Source organism: Adiantum capillus-veneris, chromosome 1, assembly GCF_014529385.1.
Source record: "Adiantum capillus-veneris isolate H3 chromosome 1, ASM1452938v2, whole genome shotgun sequence".
In the NCBI taxonomy this organism is placed as follows: domain Eukaryota; kingdom Viridiplantae; phylum Streptophyta; class Polypodiopsida; order Polypodiales; family Pteridaceae; genus Adiantum; species Adiantum capillus-veneris.
Window position 1 is genome coordinate 32490446 of NC_140931.1, and position 19769 is coordinate 32510214.

The 19769-nt window shown below is 43.1% G+C and overlaps 2 protein-coding genes across 5 annotated transcripts in view; one reads left to right on the top strand and one right to left on the bottom strand.

Moving 5' to 3' along the window:
- The window catches only part of LOC147464515 (uncharacterized), a 40388-nt gene extending 39449 nt beyond the window's left edge, over positions 1-939 (top strand). For all 4 annotated transcript variants that reach the window (XM_086515357.1, XM_086515350.1, XM_086515343.1 and 1 more), the window contains one exon: positions 38-939. In XM_086515357.1, the coding sequence (XP_086371483.1) occupies positions 38-639 (602 nt within the window). In that variant the 3' untranslated portion in view covers positions 640-939. The remainder of the gene's footprint in view (positions 1-37) is intronic.
- Positions 940-2233: 1294 nt separating this feature from the next.
- Positions 2234-17550, bottom strand: ZEU1 (P-loop containing nucleoside triphosphate hydrolases superfamily protein). Its single transcript, XM_086509481.1, has 5 exons — positions 17175-17550; positions 3038-3149; positions 2895-2954; positions 2711-2815; positions 2234-2627 (listed from the first exon to the last, which is right to left on the bottom strand). Exons 1-5 carry the CDS (start codon positions 17483-17485, stop codon positions 2505-2507), a joined length of 711 nt encoding a protein of 236 aa, XP_086365607.1. The 5' UTR covers positions 17486-17550; the 3' UTR covers positions 2234-2504.
- Positions 17551-19769: the final 2219 nt, after the last annotated feature.

Consider the following 19769-nt stretch of genomic DNA (forward strand, 5'->3'; position numbering starts at 1 on the left):
CAGCTATCCAATTGTATCTTGTTATGGAACATTGCAGGCGCAACCCCCCTTGGGACTCTGCAAAGCTCAAGCTCTTTAGTCCAAGATGTCAGTCTTGGAGTGAATGAGCTTACTCCCATGTCGGCAGGAAAGCGAAAGTCTTCCCGAGTTGAAGCAGCTTCAAAGGTACAAAAGGAGCAGTCTCAGAGTGCGACAGCAACCCTGGACGATGGCATATCCCAAGCTATTGAGATTCTACCACCATCTCCTGAACCAAAACGGAAAAGTCCACGCGTCAAGCAGCAAACTCCTGATGCAACAAAGAAGGTAATTCTTGCCCTGGAAGCAAACGAGGATGAGGGGCTCCCAAGGTCAAGGGGCAGACCCCGTGGAAGCTATCATCCTTCAAAAGAGACGGTTTTGGACACTCCACGCTCGCGAAGCAAGTCTTCAAGTGCCACAATTGATGCTCCGTCAGATCTAGCGGAGCGCCGCTTGCTATTGGATGAAAGGAAAGTAAAACTGGCAGAGCAAAGGTTTGCACTTGAGGAGAAGAAGTTGGAGGCTACTATAGAGATTGGTAAGGGGCTGATAATATCAATGGAGAGGATGACAAACACAATATCTGGCTTTGGAACTTCGAATCGCCAACACTACTGAAGACTGAAGGTCTTGCTGCTTCAAAGAATTTACTTCATACCTACATGAAAACATTGGCAGAAGTGTTGCCCTTCATTAACTTTGTTGTACATTGTACGAAGTCTAGGCCACGTGGCCCCAGCCATAGGTTACGTTTTTTGTACCTTCTCTTGGCCTCCATGCAGTGAGGATTAAGTCCCCTTAACACCCTCTTATCATCTTCCACAAAGCCAGTAATATTTGTGTACACATGCTAATTTGCGTAGGGCCAACTTAATTTATTCCGTCATGTCAGGTATGAAGCATAGTTTTTGGATCCAATATTGTGGGCTCCAATTGCTGGATGCAGGTAAGAGCTTTATGTCCTCTTTTCTTCCGTTAGTATGTGATTTTTCAAAAGGAGTGTGGAATGTACTATTAGTCTGACTGAGTCGGGTAATCGAATGGAGAATATCCCATTATATGCACAATGTATTTTAAGTCTTTTGGCGTTGCTGGCTGTCTACACACAGATTGTTCAGTATCTTACATTTTCTGTGAAGCGCCTTAAGCAACAGCCTTGTAGCACTGTCCTGGCTTCCCCCCTGGAATGCAGAGCCTTGTAGCAATGTCCTGGCTTCCCCCCTGGAATGCAGAGCTGCACTTGCTGTAACCTATATTTCATGAATGGTATAAAATATTTATTTGTGGATCAAATTGAAAAACTACAATCAACAAATAAAGGCAGAAGGAAGAGGGTGAAAAGCGACTTAAGTGTCAAGTTCCCTTTCTGCTGGGGAAATAGAGGGTCATAAACATAAATGAAGGAGACGTGCTATATGCTATCTAAAGCATTAAAAAAATTCACTTACTTTTACAGCTGTTGAGGTGGAGTAATCAATTCCAAGCATGGCAAGTATAATTCAATTGGCTAGGATGATGGCAAAGACAGGCTTCACCAGCCTTGACATTCCCAACAAGTCACACAATAAGCCAACCCAAACTGCATCCTCTTCCCCGAGTAGGCACTTTTGGTAAACAGAACTTAGGTCTGCTACATGGGCAGTTCTCATTTCCTTTAAAGCCTTGAGTTTGAAAACATTTATGCGGATGCTCTAATAAATAACCCTATGTTAACTAACATATTTTACTTAACTTTCTGCCATGTGCTATTACTTTCATCATAAAATAATGTTGGTTCACAATGGTAGTGTCTGCAGAGTGAATAGTTTCATGGGAATTATCACAACAGAAGATAGCAAGTTTTTGGTATAATCAAGAGATATTGAGTGTGGTGGTCAATCAGTAAGGGTTGATAGTATTATAGTAAAATTGCATCTTTGAGGCAGGCTGTTTAGTGTTCAGTTCGTCTATGTCTTTTCTGCAACTTCTTTGCTTGCAACAAAACAACAAAATGTGTCTTTTAATGATGAGAAATACTTAGTAGCTGCATGTCAGGTTCATGCAGCTTTGCAATGTCCTTTTACATGAAATGAAAGAATCCACCTTCATCCTAATTCGTAGAGTTCTGGTTCTCCAAGCACATGAACAAGTTCAAGCACAACCAGTTGGGCAGTTGGTTTTGTATTCAGTTCTGCCCTAACACAATCACAATTCAACAAAGTACCATGAAAAGTGTCAAGAAATTCAAAATGTTCAAATTTGACTTGAGGCACCATCCTGGAATAGAGTGACCTTGAAACCTTGAATACAGTTTCTAGGTTACAACAGCCTCGCAAACCACACAAGAAGCACCAACATCCCTTCAACTAGATTGAAACCACTAAAGCATCAAAATATCTGGATGCCCTTTAAATTTGTCAAAGCTGATTGCTGCCTTTCTTTAAACAGTTGTAACTATGTACATCCTCAGGGTAGTTGTAACATGATAGTATCTTCTATGATTGTTAGGCTTGTGTGCCCCATAAGCGTAGAAGTTCTTGGCCTTCACTACATTCTGCAATGATTCTCAAGGAAGCATTTTTAATGTCTTCTTGCACTTCCTCGATCGACTTCGTTGCATCAATTGTCTGTTAAAATAGAAATTAAAATGAACGCAGTAAATTAGCAATTCAGAACTAACCATGTTGCAAACACATTTACAGATGACCACCTGCCATGTTGAGTCTTGTAATTTCTTGTAATACTTAGCTACTTCTAATTGAAAGTCCATCTTTTCATATCTCTCCCCTCCATATCCACCTCTGGCAGCGGCTACCTACAAAGGTTGAACAAGGGTCAATCTCAATGTAGAGCATTTTAATCTACAGTTAAACGGACTAATAATCCATATTTACTTCTGGAGGAATGTTCAAATAGAGGACCAAGTCGGCGGCAAGTAATCCCTGATCAGGTGCCTGTGTGCATATCACAATAGCTTGTCATCAAAGTCTGCAAAGATAGAACCTTTCCAGCATTGGTTGTTAAGGTGAATGCAAACCTTACACCAATTAAGGTCAAGCCCTTTTGCAGCAGAGAATGCGACACCGGAGTATGAGTAACGATCCACAACCAATGTAGTTCCCTCTTTGAGTTTGGCTTCCATTACTGATCTGCACATTGAAAGGGCACCGAGGTATTATTTATTTCCCAATGCAAGCAACCTCAGCATCCAATACACCTTACAAGTGCACACCTTCAAGTTCCCAGTGTGTGAAGCTTTGCAGTGTCTTGAAGAAGCACACATAGTTACCAAAAAGGGACATAGCACAACTCTTCGAGCCATATGCTTGCTCTATTAATATTCTTTTCAATTTCTTCTTACTCTATTGTGGCCCCTCGCATCTTTGATTCGCAGTCTTTTTCTATAAGTGACATGATAATACCAAATTGGCCACATAGTACTATATTACTACACAGTATCTTGTCTACTATATTACTACACAGTATCTTGTCAGTTGACTCTTTGCCTTCTTTCATCATCATCATTTCCAAGGTTTTGCCACTCAACTCATTACTTTGTTTTGGCTAACATTTTTTCAAACTTATAAAAAAGGTGGAAAGCTTACTACTGTCATGATTAGTAGCACCTTCAACTCTTGCCTAACTTTTGAGATCATGAAAATATTGTCCTTCACATGAGTATTGACCCATTGTAAAAATGGGTCAATCTCCAGTCCAGTCTCCAGTCAGCATGCCAGTTCATGTGTAGGCTAACTACTATATATATCTAGATGAATCACAGGATAAGCCCAGATTCACGTTTAAAAGAAAGTGCAAAACTTAAGAGCACACACAGGAAAATCACATAAGCATTTATGTCACGCTTCAGTTAAATTGCCAACTTTATTGGTATACATGTACCTGGTAGACTCACACACGGGATGGGCAACTAGAAAGGTACATTTCCTCACATATGGCTAGGCATAGCCACAAAACAGTCCTCGCTCACTAATCTGCTCATGAGAGATACCAAAGCAACCACCGAACAGGAGGTGCAACTCTTTAACACCTACTCGCCCGCTATGGAAGACAAGGCAACAATAAGTTGCTTCTTGCTGCTCCGTAAAATCAGTCCTGAGCAAAACGAAAAGGTGTAACCTGTAGTCCATCGTCATGAATTTGTATCTCTACCCCAATCTATCACTCCATCCTCGCAAAGTAATCGTAGAGTTTGTACCTCAAACGGCACACCAAACGCCCAACAATTTTGACTGTTCCAAATACTGCAAGATCCTAAGAGCTTGTTGAAGGTGTGACTGGGCGGGCTTTTGCATAAAGGAACTGAGAAGTCCCACCGGAAAACTCGGTCAAAATGGGTCTTCCCACATGAGAGAGCCAACCAGTTCCCAATACTTCATATTATCAGCTACACCCCACAGGCCATACAAGGACAACTTCTAGTTAGGATCCTTAGGAGTAGAGATAGGCTTCCAGTTGGTCAAGTCAAAAGAATCCAGCAATTCTTGGACATAGGAATGTTGAGAGAGCCGGGAGCTATTCAACGACTCCCTCATCACTCCTCCCGCATAACCTAAAATGGTCCGGACCGAGAGATATAGAGGCCTTTTACAACAAAGCGCCCCCCAGACCACAACCTGCGTTGTTTGGAGGTGCTGAGAGTAGCCACTGCTCAGACTTAATACTCCTCCCGCATAACCATCCAGGTCCGGGCCAGGAGTCACGACAACACTTTTCAATCATCATTTCTCACTACTCCACCCGGGAGTAAAATCACCAATCATTGAAACCAGTATTAAAACCAGAGTCGGACATTTCAAATCGGCACCAAGACAGGTTCACAACAGATACCATTCATTTCAAACAAATTTCAAACAGGATCACCAAACAAGTTCTCAAACAGATCTCAAATAAGATTCAAACTTAAACAAGCAATCTCGACACCGGTCGAGCTTGAAAAGTCGACTGTCTTTCCATCCTGTAACCTGCACCAAAATTTAGGGTTAGATTCCTTCCATAAGGTCGTAGCCGACCACAGTATCGTCCATCGGCTCTGGGACAGATAGTGTTCCTCTGGCGGCGATGGTAGTCCCAAGTCATAGCAGTCACACCGGACCTCCGAGGTTATCAACAAGAGGCATCTGCTGAGAGATGCAAAGAAATTTCAAGTTATAATCTGCTAGGGTTTCCATGGCAAGCATTTCAAAATACCCCACTGTGCCAGAAGTCGCACTCCGAAGGAAGATGTCCGAAGGAAGATGTGAGAAACCATATAACTTCGCGCAAAAATTTTCTTGAAAGCTTGCCAAGTCCTTGGAAGTGTGTTGCTTGGTAGCTATAGATATCAACATCTGCATGGCACTATGTTAGGTGCAGCGGAATGAATGTTTGAACTTTGCTCAAGATGAGTGCTCCGAACTCTGCTCAAGGTTCCTTTTGTTCTTATGGAAGGGAAAGCCTTCCGTTCTTAAGGAGAGAGTGCAATGATCATAAACAAAGTGAATGGGCACTGTGCGTGCAAGTGTATGAGACTGAGAGATAGAGAGAGAAGAGAATACGACACCAGAGACGTTGTAAAACCCTCCTCCGAAGGCCTCACTCTCGCCGAACTCTCGTCGGCGAGAGTGGTCTACTTATGATTGCACAAACTGGTACAAACTGAATGCATGTGACTGATGCAAAAGTCTAGGCTAGATCGATGACGATGACGGGGATGGCGAGACCGATCTAAGGGCTGAAATCTGATGGTCTTTATCTGTTGTCCAAAAACGCTAATGGCTGAAATCTGTTGTTGCCGAAAACGTTATGGAAAACGCTGTTTTGCTGGTCTTTATGGCTGAAATCTGCATCTACTGTGGGGCTGAAATGGCTATGGAAGCTTGCTGAAAATGACCGGCTGAAAATCTGCAAACGCTAGAGCTCTCCAAAACGCTAGGGCTGCAGATCTGGAAAAACGCTAGATACTGGGGTCTGTTGGCGATGACTTCTTGCCGAGGAAACGCTAGCCAAGAGCAAATCTGTGGCGATGGAGCTTGAGGAAAAACGCCAGATCTAGGGATCTTTTTGCTTGGAGGGAAAATCGCCACCAAGGGGTTCTTGCTTGAGAAGTTGCATGTTGAGCACTGGTGCTCCTGCTGCCTCTTCTGCCAATTAGTGCTAGTCTAGGTTTTCTTATGTACAAACTTACTCAATTTGCCCTACCTACTTTCCAACAAAAGTCACTTAAAAATAATAAGTGAAAAATGTCAAGAATAGGTAAAATAGGCTAAATGCACTGGAAAATTCCCCTGAAGGATTCTGATAGATTCTGATGGGAATTCTTATGATCATGCTGTGTGCAACCAGAGGATATGCATCTACACTAAGTGACTGGGCATGCACGGTCTACGAATAGACTCACAAAAGTGCCAGATCACTTGCTAATCTAGACTTACTTGACTGAACTGAACCCTGATCATGCTGTAGCTTGTCCACGGACACATAGGGTTGGATGTGTCACGTGACATTCCCTCCTTTTCAAAGTGAGATACTATACCGAACTGTATGGCGTCGAGGGAGATCGCCAATAGCATCCGGATTCCTGGAAGGGACTCTTCGCCAGCCCACTCTGATGTGTGGGTCGTGTGGTACTTGAACTTCATAAAGGTTTGCAACGCTTGCTTCTTTGGGCCGCGTTGAAAGCGACACAGTCTTTTGTGGCTTCTTCAATGCTTCAACTTCGTCGAGAGTCATGTTTCTGTTGGGGTATAAAGCCCAATGTGGTCGCCCAGGTAAGTGGGCGGGCCGCCAGGTATGTACACATATTCTTTTGTAAAAACCTAATAAGAACTCACTATGCTCTACACATTACAGTAGAGCGAGTTCACCATCTCGTCGTGCTCTTCTTCTCGCACTCTCGCTCGCGTCGCACTTCCGCTCGTACTCCTTCAACTGGTATCAGAGCTCAGATCGAGGCTCGGGGCAGCATTGCAGGAGGCTAGAGTCACCGACTCAGATTGGAGTGAAATTCGACAGGCGAAGACATGGCCTCAAATCTCGTGGGACAGCCCAAAGGACTTGGTGTTGTCAGAATTTCATTCTGAGGTCATCTCGGCCACCGTTCGGCTTCGACGAATGTCTGCGCAGGCCGTTTTCGACTACGTGGTCTTGACGGGTGCAGATCCAACTATGCAAATTTAGGGTTTTCGGCCTACGACTGCACGTGCTGAGGATATCGACACTCCCAGAGTGCTGATTTGTGGTTGTCTACACATCAAAGCACGGCTCACAGTTCTTGGAGGAGTCACATACGACACAGACGCATCTACACACAGACTGTAGGCGACATCCACTAGTTCATCAGGTAGCTTGTGTTTGCTGCTTGATATTCCAGATTTCATCCTGACATTGCAGGTACTTCCACATGGGATGTATTGTCAGAGATGATGTATGTCTGTTGAGGGTTTGATGGCTGTGAGTCACGCAGCAAACAACCGCCGTAGCGGTTACAGCATACAGTGGAAAATTTATGGATGTATGACTTTGTGGGAAGTCTATGTATTGTCACATTTACTGCAGCCTTTGTTGAGGGTCGAGTGAGGTTTTATTGAGCTGGGGGATTCTCGAATGTTGAGATCCTTTCGGTGATACAGGTCTTGGAGCGATCCCTCGAGCACCCTTAGATAGGCAGCTAGGATGTATTGACTGTGAGTTAGACAGTTGGGATTGCATCTTTGCTTTACTGCCGTTGAGGCATTGTCGCAGTCTATGCTTACAGGACAGTGAGAGACAGTACAGGTGCAGGACAGGTTTACCCGCAGCTTACAGTATAGGAGAAACATTGTTTTTTGAGCTGTTTTTTGGTCTGTTTTTGAGTACACCAGAGCCATTTTACAAAGGAGATTGCCGAAATTTATGCAGAATCTGAAGCTTTCTTGGTTCATTTGACAGGTTGATATTGGTTCAGAGGTCAGTTTACAGGGGAAACTCTGCCGAATTTTTCCGAGGAAAGAAAACCACTATGAAGCGTAGCTATGGTTGGATCACAGGACACTACTCTTTACAATATCAAGAAGCTAGATGGAACCAATTTCACAATGTGGAAGAAGCACATTTGGCACGTGTTGGTACAAAAGAAGCAGATAAAACCTATAAAGCTCAAGGGGATAAAACCAGAAGATATGGACGAAGATGAATGGAACGAAATGGATGAATTGGCACTTTCTACCATTATGCTGACTTTGGCAGAAAGCGTTTACTTCAATGTAGCAGACGAGATGTCGGCTTATCAAGCATGGATAAAGCTGAGTGATCTTTATGAGAAGCAGAGTGCAGCTTCACAGGTATACTGGCTTAAGAAGCTTGTTGACTTGGAGATGAAAGAAGGGACCCCTATGTCCAAATGAATTCAACACCATCTACAGTCAATTGTCAGCTCAAGGTGTCAAGTTTGATGAACCTGTTAGAGCTATGTTCCTGTTGATCACATTGCCGGAAAGTTGGGACACTTTTCGCACAGCTTTGAGTAATTCTGCACCTCCAGATGGTTTGAACATAGCAGGTGTAGAAAGAAGTCTGCTTACTGAAGAAACCAATAGAAAGACAATGGACAAAGGCAAAGGAACAGCCTTAGTTGTCAGGGGAAGGACCAAAGAAAAGTACAAATGTGGAAAGAGGAATAAGTCTCGTAGCAAGTCCCGCAGTGCTAAAGGCAAGAGTGACATAGAATGCTACCATTGTGGCAAGAAGGGTCACATGAAAAGAGACTGCAGAGAATGGAAAGCAGAAAAAGGCAAAGAGAAAGCTGAAGACCATGGTGAGAAGAACAAGTCCTCAGTGAAGATTCAAGAAATAAATGTGACAAACACTGTTGCAGAGGATGACAGTCTAGTGTCAGGAGACATCTACTTCTTGAAGAATACAATGGACTCAGCTCTTCTTACAGCATCTGATGGAAATGCACTGAGTGACTGGATTATAGACTCATGGGCATCACTTCATGTGTCTCCAAACAAGGAGTGGTTTACCTCTTATGTGACCACTAAAGATCATGTTCGGCTAGGCAATGGGCAGACATGTGAGATCTTAGGTGTTGGAGATGTTCAATTGAAGTTTCAGAATGGCTCTTCTTTCACGCTGAAGAATGTGAGACATGTTCCCGCAATTACAAAGAGCTTGATCAGCACAGGTTTACTTGATGATGCTGGCTACGTCACCACTTTTGGACAGAACATGTGGAAGATATCCAAGGGTTCGATGACAGTAGCACATGGAGTAAAGTCTGGAGGACTTTACATGATTTATGTATCAAATGTCTCTAAAAATGTAATCAATGTAACCGAGCAGCCGAACGTTTCTTTGTGGCATAGCCAGTTAGGACATATGTCCAAGAAGGGAATGGAAATCTTGTCTCGTTCTGGTTATTTGCCTGGCTTTTCATTTAATGATTTTGAATTCTGTGAACATTGTCTGTATGGTAAGCAAACACAGCAGCCACATAAGCATAGAAGCAGTAGAAGAGATACACAGTTGGCACTTGTTCATAGTGATTTGTGTGGACCTATGCCTAACCTATCTCTAGGGGGAGCTTCTTACTTTATGACATTTATAGATGATTACTCGAGGAAAGTATGGGTTTACTTTCTCAAGCACAAGGATGAAGCGTTTAGTGTTTTCAAAACGTTTGTGACACTTGTGGAGAATCAGAGTGGCAAGAAGCTTAAATGCTTACGCACTGACAATGGTGGAGAGTATGTTTCAAAGGCCTTTCAGGACTTTTGTGAGTCAAAAGGTATAAAACGTGAACTTACTGCTCGTTACAATCCTCCTCAAAATGGTGTTGCTAAGAGGATGAATAGGACCATACAAGAGAAGGTCAAAAGTATGTTGTCTAATGCACAGCTGCCAAATGGGTTTTGGGCTGAAGCTGTATCAACAGCTGTTCATCTTGTAAATAGATCTCCTAGCAAGGTTTTGCAAAAGGATTCAATGCCAGAGATAGTATGGTCAGGCAAAATGCCCTCATACAAGCATCTCAGAGTCTTTGGCTGTGAGGCATATACTCACGTTCCAAAGGAATTTAGGAACAAACTTGAGCCAAAGAGTAGAAAGTGCATCTTTCTAGGCTATGGTAATTCTGGTGAGATGGGTATAGACTTTGGGATCCCGAATCCAGAAAGGTTGTCCGCAGCAATGATGTTCACTTTAATGAATCCAAATATCATTCTAAACCAGAGAGGGTTGAGGAGATTAGAAGAGTTGTCTTCCAAGAAGATGGACCTGCACGTGCAAGACAAAATGTCAGGGCTCAAGAGGAGAAAGGATAGGATAGAGTGGAACCACAGGTTGTGGCTGAGCTTGAGCCACCTATTGTGCGTAGATCTGGACGTGTCACGCGACCTCTTGATAGGTTTGTTCCATCTATGAACTATGTCATGTTGACTGATTGCAATGAGCCTTCATGTTACAAGGAAGCAGTGCAAATGAAGGACTCCGGGAATTGGCAATTGGCCATGCAGTCAGAGATGACAGCTCTGCATAAAAACAAGACATGGAAGCTAGTTAAATTACCACAGGGCAAAAAGGCTCTACCTTGTAAATGGGTTTACAGGTATAAGATCACCGCTCATGATAGTCAGCCAAAGTACAAAGCAAGGCTTGTTGCCAAGGGCTTTAAGCAAGAACAAGGCATTGACTTTGATGAAGTCTTCTCTCCGGTGGTCAAGATGACTACATTGAGATGCTTTCTTGCATTGGTTGCCATATTAGATTTGGTGTTGCACCAAATGGATGTCAAGACAGCGTTCTTGCATGGTGATTTAGATGTGGAAATTTACATGCAGCAGCCAGAAGGGTTTGTTGAGAAAGGCAAGGAAGATTGGGTATGCCAGTTGTTAAAGAGTCTTTATGGCTTAAAACAATCACCGAGGGCATGGTACCATAAATTCCACAAGTTTATGCTTTCTCAAGGCTACAAACGTAGTGAGTTCGATCACTGTCTATATACAAAGAAGGCTAAGGATGGTAGTTGGCTGATCCTTATTTTGTATGTGGATGACATGTATATTGCTGGCAAGCACTTGGAAGAAATTTCAGCTTTGAAGTCAAAGATGGCAAAATCGTTTGACATGAAAGACATGGGTGAGGCAAGTCATATACTTGGTATGCGCATTGAGAGAGACAGATCAAAGAAGTTGATTTGGTTATCTCAAACAGAGTATATTGACAAGGTTTTGCAACGTTTCAATATGGAGAAGGGAAAGGCATTGAGTGTTCCATTGCCACCATATGTGAAACTTAGCAAACAAGATTGTCCCGTGTCTGAGGAAGAACAGGCTGAAATGGATAAGATTCCATATGCGTCTGCAGTGGGTAGTTTGATGTATGCAATGATTGCTACTCGCCCAGACATTGCATTTGCAGTGGGAGTAGTAAGTCGATACATGTCAAACCCGCAAGAAACATTGGGAGGCAGTGAAAGGAATATTGAGGTACCTGAAAGCTACAAAGAGTATGCGTATATGCTATGGGAGTCAGGAGCTAAGTGTAAAGGGTTTTACAGACTCAGATTATGCAGGTGATTTAGACAACCGAAGGTCTACGTCAAGGTATGTCTTTACATTGGCTGGTGGAGCAGTATCATGGCGTTCTAGATTACAAGATTGTGTTACTCAGTCTACTACAGAGGCTGAATATGTTGCAGCATCAAAGGCATGAAAAGAATCAATTTGGCTCAATCGACTAGTAACAGATTTGGGAATCAAAGAAGAGATGTCTGTGTTATATTGTGATAGTCAAAGTGCTATACAATTGGCTCGCAATCCAGTTTATCACTCAAAGACAAAGCATGTGGATGTGAAGTATCATTTCATCAGGGAAATGCTCGAGGATAAGCAACTTCAGCTTGTCAAAGTTCACACCACAGAAAATCCACCTGATCTACTTACAAAAGGACTTCCCTCAGAGAGCTTTGCGCATTTTCGCAAGCAGTTAGGTGTAGGGTAGTACATCACTTCTCTACATCTCTTGTATATTAGCTTGTATAGTAGCTTCTCTCACACTTAAAGTACCACATTGGACTTTAAGTGGGAGGTTGTTGGGGTATAAAGCCCAATGTGGTCGCCCAGGTAAGTGGGCGGGCCGCCAAGTATGTACACATATTCTTTTGTAAAAACCTAATAAGAACTCACTATGCTCTACACATTACAGTAGAGCGAGTTCACCATATCGTCGTGCTCTTCTTCTCGCACTCTCGCTCGCGTCGCACTTCCGCTCGTACTCCTTCAGTTTCTTTCTTCTTCAAGAATCTCCATGGCTGAAAATTCATGAAACCATTTCCAACACAAAACCATGAACATACCTATTCCATGTAAAGTGAGTGGAAAAAATCTTGTCTTCCTCAAAGACTATGCATGCAATGTAGATGAACCAATAGACGGAGTGCCAAACCGTTCACCACACACGCAAACAATGAGATCGAACCTTTCTCTTATAATCTAAAGCAATCAACTGTGGCAATTCACAACGGAAATGCCCATGCTTGGTGCTCATACTTTCATGTGCTCTTTCTACGAATGTGTCATGCCAAGGAAGTGACATGAAATGTGACTTCCTTACATACATACTTTTCAGCTTTTCATGAACATTCCACATACATTCGTGCTCATTCATGAGTGAAACGTGCTCAACGTACAATATGTCATGCCTAGGAAAAGGGATCACATAAAGACACTGACTAAAATACAAGAAACGATCACGAATGAAACACTCGAACAATGCGTGCGTATCAATCATGCAAACACATAGTACTTCCTGTGAAAGTTCTTTGGACCTAGGCTCGAGAGCCAAGATCGGTTCTTCCTGTTTGATTGAATCTGCAATGAGGTTAGCTTCGCTAGGAAAAGCATCAACTAACACATCATCCTTGTGAACAATCACATCATCTTCATGAAAATCCTCATGCTTGTGAGAAATCACATCGTGATCATCATGGAAATCATCATGCTTGTCATTGTCAACCAAATCCTCATGCAAATCATTGGCATTCAAATCATCAGGCTCATCATTATCATTCAATTCATCATGCTTCTCATAATCATGCAAATCCTGTGTGTCATGCTTGGGAGAAGAAGAGACTGAGAGAGTCTCCTTTCCCCAAATTTCTTGTATCTGTGTCTGAACTTGAGAGACGAGTTGCCAGAACTCTTTCCTATGTTGGTCGCTCTATTCTTGTCTTGCTTTGGCTACCTTTCTTTCTGCTTCTCTTTCTACGTTTCTTTCTGCGTGTCTGCGTTCCATTTCTGCCATTCTTTCTGCATTTCTTGCTTCGCGTTCTGACTTCCTTTTCATAAACATCTGCTCCAACTCCTCCATAGGAGTTAGTGCAATCCTTGGCGTAGATGGGGAAGGGGGAGGGTCGGAAAAACCTCCTGGTGGGGAAAATTCTTCTTCGCCTCTCTCATGCTGATCACCTCCAAGCGAAGTATCCATTCCGCTTCGAGTGATGACCATTCTGAAGTCGTGGGTTCTTGTGGATTCTTGTGGTCTTGGGTTCTTGTAGGTCTTGGTTCTTGGGATTCTTGAGGGTCTTGAGGTTCTTAAGATTCTTCTTTCGCTTGCAATCTGTGTTCGAGAAGGATCTTCTCTTCACCCGAGTTCTGCTCTTTTCCGCGGGCGCATCCCTTGGCGGCCTTGCGCTCACACCAAGGTTGCTTTTTCCCACCTCACGTCGATTGGCTGGCTACTAAGTGCACGGTCTGCTCTCAATGAGTGAAAAGAGGCACAAGGGGAGGCTGGACAAGCCCTTCTTTCGTGGGATTCCTGTCACTCTTCAAAAACACGATTAGGAATCGACACGCCCAAGCGAACTTGGATTCGTGCGACCTCAACAAGCATTTTTTTATTTTTTTTGTGATTCTTATGGTTCTTTCCTTGAGTGATACAAAACACTGCCAAAGCTCTGATACCAATGTTAGGTGCAACGGAATGAATGTTTGAACTTTGCTCAAGATGAGTGCTCCGAACTGTGCTCAAGGTTCCTTTTGTTCTTATGGAAGGGAGAGCCTTCCGTTCTTAAGGAGAGAGTGCAATGATCATAAACAAAGTGAATGGACACTGTGCGTGCAAGTGTATGAGACTGAGAGATAGAGAGAGAAGAGAATACGACACCAGAGACCTAAAACCCTCCTCCGAAGGCCCCATTCTAGTCGGTGAGAGTGGTCTACTTATGATTGCACAAACTGGTACAAACTGAATGCATGTGACTGATGCAAGTCTAAGCTAGATCGATGACGATGACGGGGATGGCGAGACAGATCTAAGGGCTGAAATCTGATTGTCTTTATCTGCTGTCCAAAAACGCTAATGGTTGAAATCTGTTGTTGCCGAGAACGCTATGAAAAACGCTGTTTTGCTGGTCTTTATGGCTGAAAATCTGCATCTACTGTGGGGCTGAAATGGCTATGGAAGCTTGCTGAAAATGACCGGCTGAAAATCTGCAAACGCTAGCTCTCCAAAAATGCTAGGGCTGTAGATCTAGAAAAAACGCTAGATACTGGGGTCTGCTGGCGATAACTTCTTGCTGAGGAAACGCTAGCCAAGAGCAAATCTGTGGAGATGGAGCTTGAGGAAAAACGCTAGGTCTGGGGATCTTTTTGCTTGGAGGGAAAATCGCCACCAAGGGGTTCTTGCTTGAGAAGTTGCTTGTTGAGCGTTGGTGCTCCTGCTGCCTCTTCTGCCAATTAGTGCTAGTCTAAGTTTGCTTATGTACAAACTTACTCAATTTGCCCTACCTACTTTCCAACAAAAGTCACTTAAAAATAATAAGTGAAAAATGTCAAAAATAGGTAAAATAGGCTAAATGCACTGAAAAATTCCCTTGAAGGATTTTGATGGATTCTGATGGGAACGCTTATGATCATGCTGTGTGCAACCAGAGGATATGCATCTACACTAAGTGATTGGGCATGCACAGTCTACGAATAGACTCACAGAAGTGCCAGATCACTTGCTAATCTAGACTGACTAGACTGAACTTAACCCTGATCATGTTGTATCTTGTCCACGGACACATAGGGTTGGATGTGTCACGTGACACACTACCTCTGAGAAAAAACAGAGGCTCAAAACAAATCTTGGATCCTTCTCTTGTAAGTGATCTTAATGGCTTAAGCCCTGTAAAACATGAGCAGTGAAGACGGGAGTGCGCTAGATGCGCGATGAAGTAAGGGTGGGAGCGGCTAATAAGTCCGGCGTCGGAGCACGAAGCTAAAATTTCCAATAAGCTTTGGAAGTGCGATCTCTGCTCTATCTGCTCTTTCGAAAGATCGGTATGCTTTCAGAAAAGCACACGCCTGAAGCTCTGATACCACTGTCACAAGACGGGCACCACGTGCCAATAGAAAAGAACAGACTAAACAGACTTTTAGTACTTCAATAGCAACTAGAACTGAAAGAGAGAGACGACACGCGCCACGGAGTGGCGGAATTCCACCCCAGAGAGTATTGGCCCCAAACCTTGACGCCCCTTTTGGTATTTCTTTATATTGCATCAACACGGTACGAGCTGGTACTCCAAACTCTGCACCTTCTCCAGGAAGCATGCTAGAGAATGAGCCATAACCTTGTATTTAAACGCCCTTGGCCTGAAAAGCAGTTTACATGAAAAGCCTTTAAACTCAAAAGCTTCTGGTCCAAAAAGCAATGCCAAAAGCTGCCAACGTAATTTACGGAAATCCGTACAGTTGCCATGTCATCAACCAACGTAAAACGCGGAAATCCATACAACCTACCACGTCATCATGTCAACGCAATTTTCGGAAACTGCCACGTCTTCAACTGCGGGTCCTCTTTATTTTAATCTTTATGTCACTTGGGCCCAATCGGACGGGGCTCCCATAAGTTGGTAGGACCTTCTTCTGTTACTTGCTCTTCTTAGGGTTTAGGCCCCTCGGCCGGCATCTGTAAGTTGGCTCCATTCTTTAGGCTTTGACACGTCTGCAGTTTGTGACACATTAATTCCACACATGCTGAAATTTTCTGCAGACACCCTAATTTTCCAAAATTGTTGGATAAAAACTACATTTGCGTCAATGCATAGAGCTTGTCCAGCTTTGCCTTCTATCGCATATCCATATTCTCAACCGTCGAAGAGATTTTTAAAAGTCTCTCTGCAACACAGAAAAGCGTCACAAAGCATTTCTGGGCAAAAACGAACTCCTTTTTCTCGTGCAAGTGATCTTGAATTTCTTATGGCTTATGCCTTGTAAGACAAAGCGATGAAGACGGGAGCGCGCCCGATGCGCGATGAAGAAGGGTGGGAATGGCTAATAAGTCTGAGGTCGGGACACGAAGATTCTTCAATAGAATTTCCAATAAACTTTGGAAGCGCCAAAGTGCTTGGTCTGCTCTTTGGTAGGACCGGTATGCTTTGAGAAAAGCACACGCCTGAAGCTCTGATACCACTGTTATAGACTTGGACACCCAAAGTCGGAAATCTAGCACGACACAAGAAAGAATCATTTTAAGCACTTAATAACTTTTGTTCAAAAATTAAAGCTGACACGGCCTGGCGTAGTTCCATGTCCAGAGGTATTGGCCCCAAAACATGGCGCCCCTTTTGGTATTTATTTTTATATTAATGCTTGAGCAAAGTACAAAGTCCGCGGGTCCTCTCTACTCAGTTTGCTCGTCAAAAGACTGAGTAGGGGAGTGGCCCTGGATTCGTATTTAAACGCCTATAGCCTCTCCAAAAGCAGTACATCAGAAAGCTTAAGACTCAATAGCTACTGGCCCAAAAGCCTCCCACGTGGCACAGCCAGCTCAAAACGCGGGATTTCCATACTACTGCCACGTCAGCATGTCAACACAATTTGCGAGATTTCCGTACAGTTTTGCCACGTCGTCAGTTCGTCCGGCCACGTCATCAATTTGTGACACACTCTCACATGATTGTAAAAAAGAAATTATGCTTCTAAAAGCACAATTTTCATCAAGTTTTACAATTGACACATACTTTTCACCGAGTGAAAGAAAGAAAATTCACCATTCCGTACATGCTACAAATGGAAGAGAGAGATTGGCAGAGTGCTAAGAGAAAGGCTAAAGTTCCAATATTCTCACAAGCAACTTAAGTTATAAACATCCAAAATTCCAAAAGTTTCACATGAAACAGAAGATTTACAAGGGACAAGGGAAGCTACCTTTTTTCCCATCTGTTAGCGGAGAAGAGCAGATGAACGGTGCAATCGTCAAGGTCTGCCGAGGAAGAGAGATAGGAAGAGATCATGGACCCGATCGCAGTTGAGCGATCTGGGAAGCGCCAAGCTTCTGCAGAAATGCCCTGCTTGTTCAAAAAGCTTACCAGGCTTGCACACTGGGAGCTCTTGCCACTGCGATCAAGTCCTTCCAGCACTATGAGAGCCCCCCTCTTCTCTGCACAAGACAACCCGGCACTACCCACCATCGCTGAGGCTCTGCACAAGAACCTGCAAGCTACAGGGGTACTCAACATGTGAGTGTGTGTGAATGCCAAATTCTGGCGGGAAGAGGTGCCTCGAATAAACCTATGCTCTAAAACCCACACCTTGAAAAATAGTCAATTTACCTCAAAATTTCCATATGTACGTTTTTTCCAAACTTTTAGAAAAAAGTTTACTTCGAGGCTCTCTGACCTCGAAAGTGAATCACATTCTAAGCCTCTAACTTCCAATCTAACCACAAAATCACTAAATCGATATTAGATAATCAAGATAAAGAATTTGGATGTGTGATCAAGTTACGTTTGATGCTTGAAAACATTTGTCCAAATTGAATTTTAATGTCATTACCGCCCTAAAACATGTTCGTTCTTGACTAGGCTTAAATTTTGATTTGAGGGACATTCTGCTTCAGATCCACTTTTCGCGACAATTAGTTTAGTATATCAGACACATTTTGAAAAAGAAAGTACGATGCAAATCTCAAGAGATGCCTGTTGCAAAGACAAAAGAGGGGACTGACAGAAGGAAGGGTGTGGAGTCGTCTACTATAGCGCGCTAGCACGAGCAGGAGCTTGGGGTCAACGACAGACAATCATTGACAATAGTGTGGCCAGGCAGGTTTTTTTTCGGAGGGAGGGTGGTTATATTTTTTTATTAATGCGCTGCGCTAAGTTGCGTCGCATATGCAGCCTCCTTGCTTGGTTAGCTCAGTTAACTTCAAGACGTTCGTGTGAAGCATTGAGAGTTCGAATCCAGCATGCTAAGTTTTTGGTTGGACAACTAGCAAGGGCTAATGCTGCAACCGATGGAATCTCGACAAGATTCCAACAAATATAATAATGAACCCACCAGTATGTCAGGTATACCGCCCTAAAACATGTTCGTTCTTGACTAAGCTTAATTTTTGATTTGAGGGACATTCTTCTTCGGGTCCACATTTCGCGACAATTAGTCTATGTGATGCTTGAGAGACACACCATCCCACAACGTGTTTATGGATACTTTTAGCCATAATAGTTTTTTTGTTGTAGATGGGTGGTATACTCAATCATTGAGAGATAAGGTTTGTTGGAAATAATATGCAACCCATACCAAACCGATTCCTCTCGTTCTCAATAATTAGCCAGGGATGAACGGTGGGAAAAAAATAAACGTATGTTGAGACTTTACATTTATACAATTGTTGAGTTTGCGTTAGTGACACTCAAGGGAGGAAGAAAAGACACAAGCTTTGCATATTAGATGAGCGAGGTTGTGAAGGGGATTTGACATTGGGTAAGAAAGGCAAAGAGAAGGCACGACCTTCCAAGAAGCTAAAGTCTTAGTCACGATCGTATTGGTAACGATGATGCAATGTATGTTCGATGCCCAAACCGGAGCAGTTTGTTGAAGTAAAGCGTAGCAGGGGACTCTTTGCCTTGGAGAAGGAGAAATTGCAATGTGTAGATCCTTATACAAAATCAAAAGATGCATACCTTCACATGCGTGACACGGTATTCCATGAAGGATTCACACAAAGCTGTTTCAAGGGGTATGCAAAGGGTGTCGATGCCCAATAGATAGCAGAAGGGTGGTTACTCTATGCACGATATAGTGTCGGGATCTCAATCATAGAGTTAATTTGACCCCTATAAACTTATTTCATAGGGCTTTTATCTACCTTGAGAACTACATCCATGATATAGAAGTATACCTTGCCTCACACATTGATGGAACTATGATCTACAAGCAAGTATTATCCTTTAGCTCGATGGGTGGTTCCCAAATTTGGAAGTGTAATGGATGTTGGGGTGAGAGCCTAGATTGCTCCACCATGGATACACCCTCTAGTCTAGTCAACACCTAGGTGGCATGGGCCATGTGAAGATCATGTGACGCCCCACATGGAGGGTCAACCCTCAAGTATACACCATTGATGATGTCAGCTCGAGCCCCTCACTCATGCCTATATAAGAAGGCTTTTTGTACCCACAAGGTGACTCACTCATGCCTATATAAGAAGGCTTTTTGTACCCACAAGGTGACTTTAATTCAAGAATTCTCTTTCATCATGAATGCCTCATTATGTTATCCACCCTCATCCCAACAAATGGAATCAAAGCTATTGCAAGATTAGTATCTCCTACTCTCTTAGATCCTAGGTCTTAAGCTACTCTTAATCACCCTCTTTAATAAAAGCCATAATCTCAACCTCTTTACCCTAGTTTTCATTATCAATTAACTTTCATTCTCTCTTTCATTGTTTGTGCGTGTGAAGAGCCTTAAGTTAGAGCTTTTATTCAAGTCCCAAAGCATCTCATTTTTATGATTTTTGAG

Bases quoted from the DNA above. Each gene is read 5' to 3' on its own strand.
- ZEU1 (XM_086509481.1), bottom strand. From the start codon at position 17,485: ATGTTGAGTACCCCTGTAGCTTGCAGGTTCTTGTGCAGAGCCTCAGCG. The intron at 2,955-3,037 runs GTTTGCATTCAC...ATATGCACACAG, and splicing joins TTGACCTTAATTGGTGTAAG to GCACCTGATCAGGGATTACT. The intron at 2,816-2,894 runs GTAAATATGGAT...CAACCTTTGTAG, and splicing joins ATTTGAACATTCCTCCAGAA to GTAGCCGCTGCCAGAGGTGG.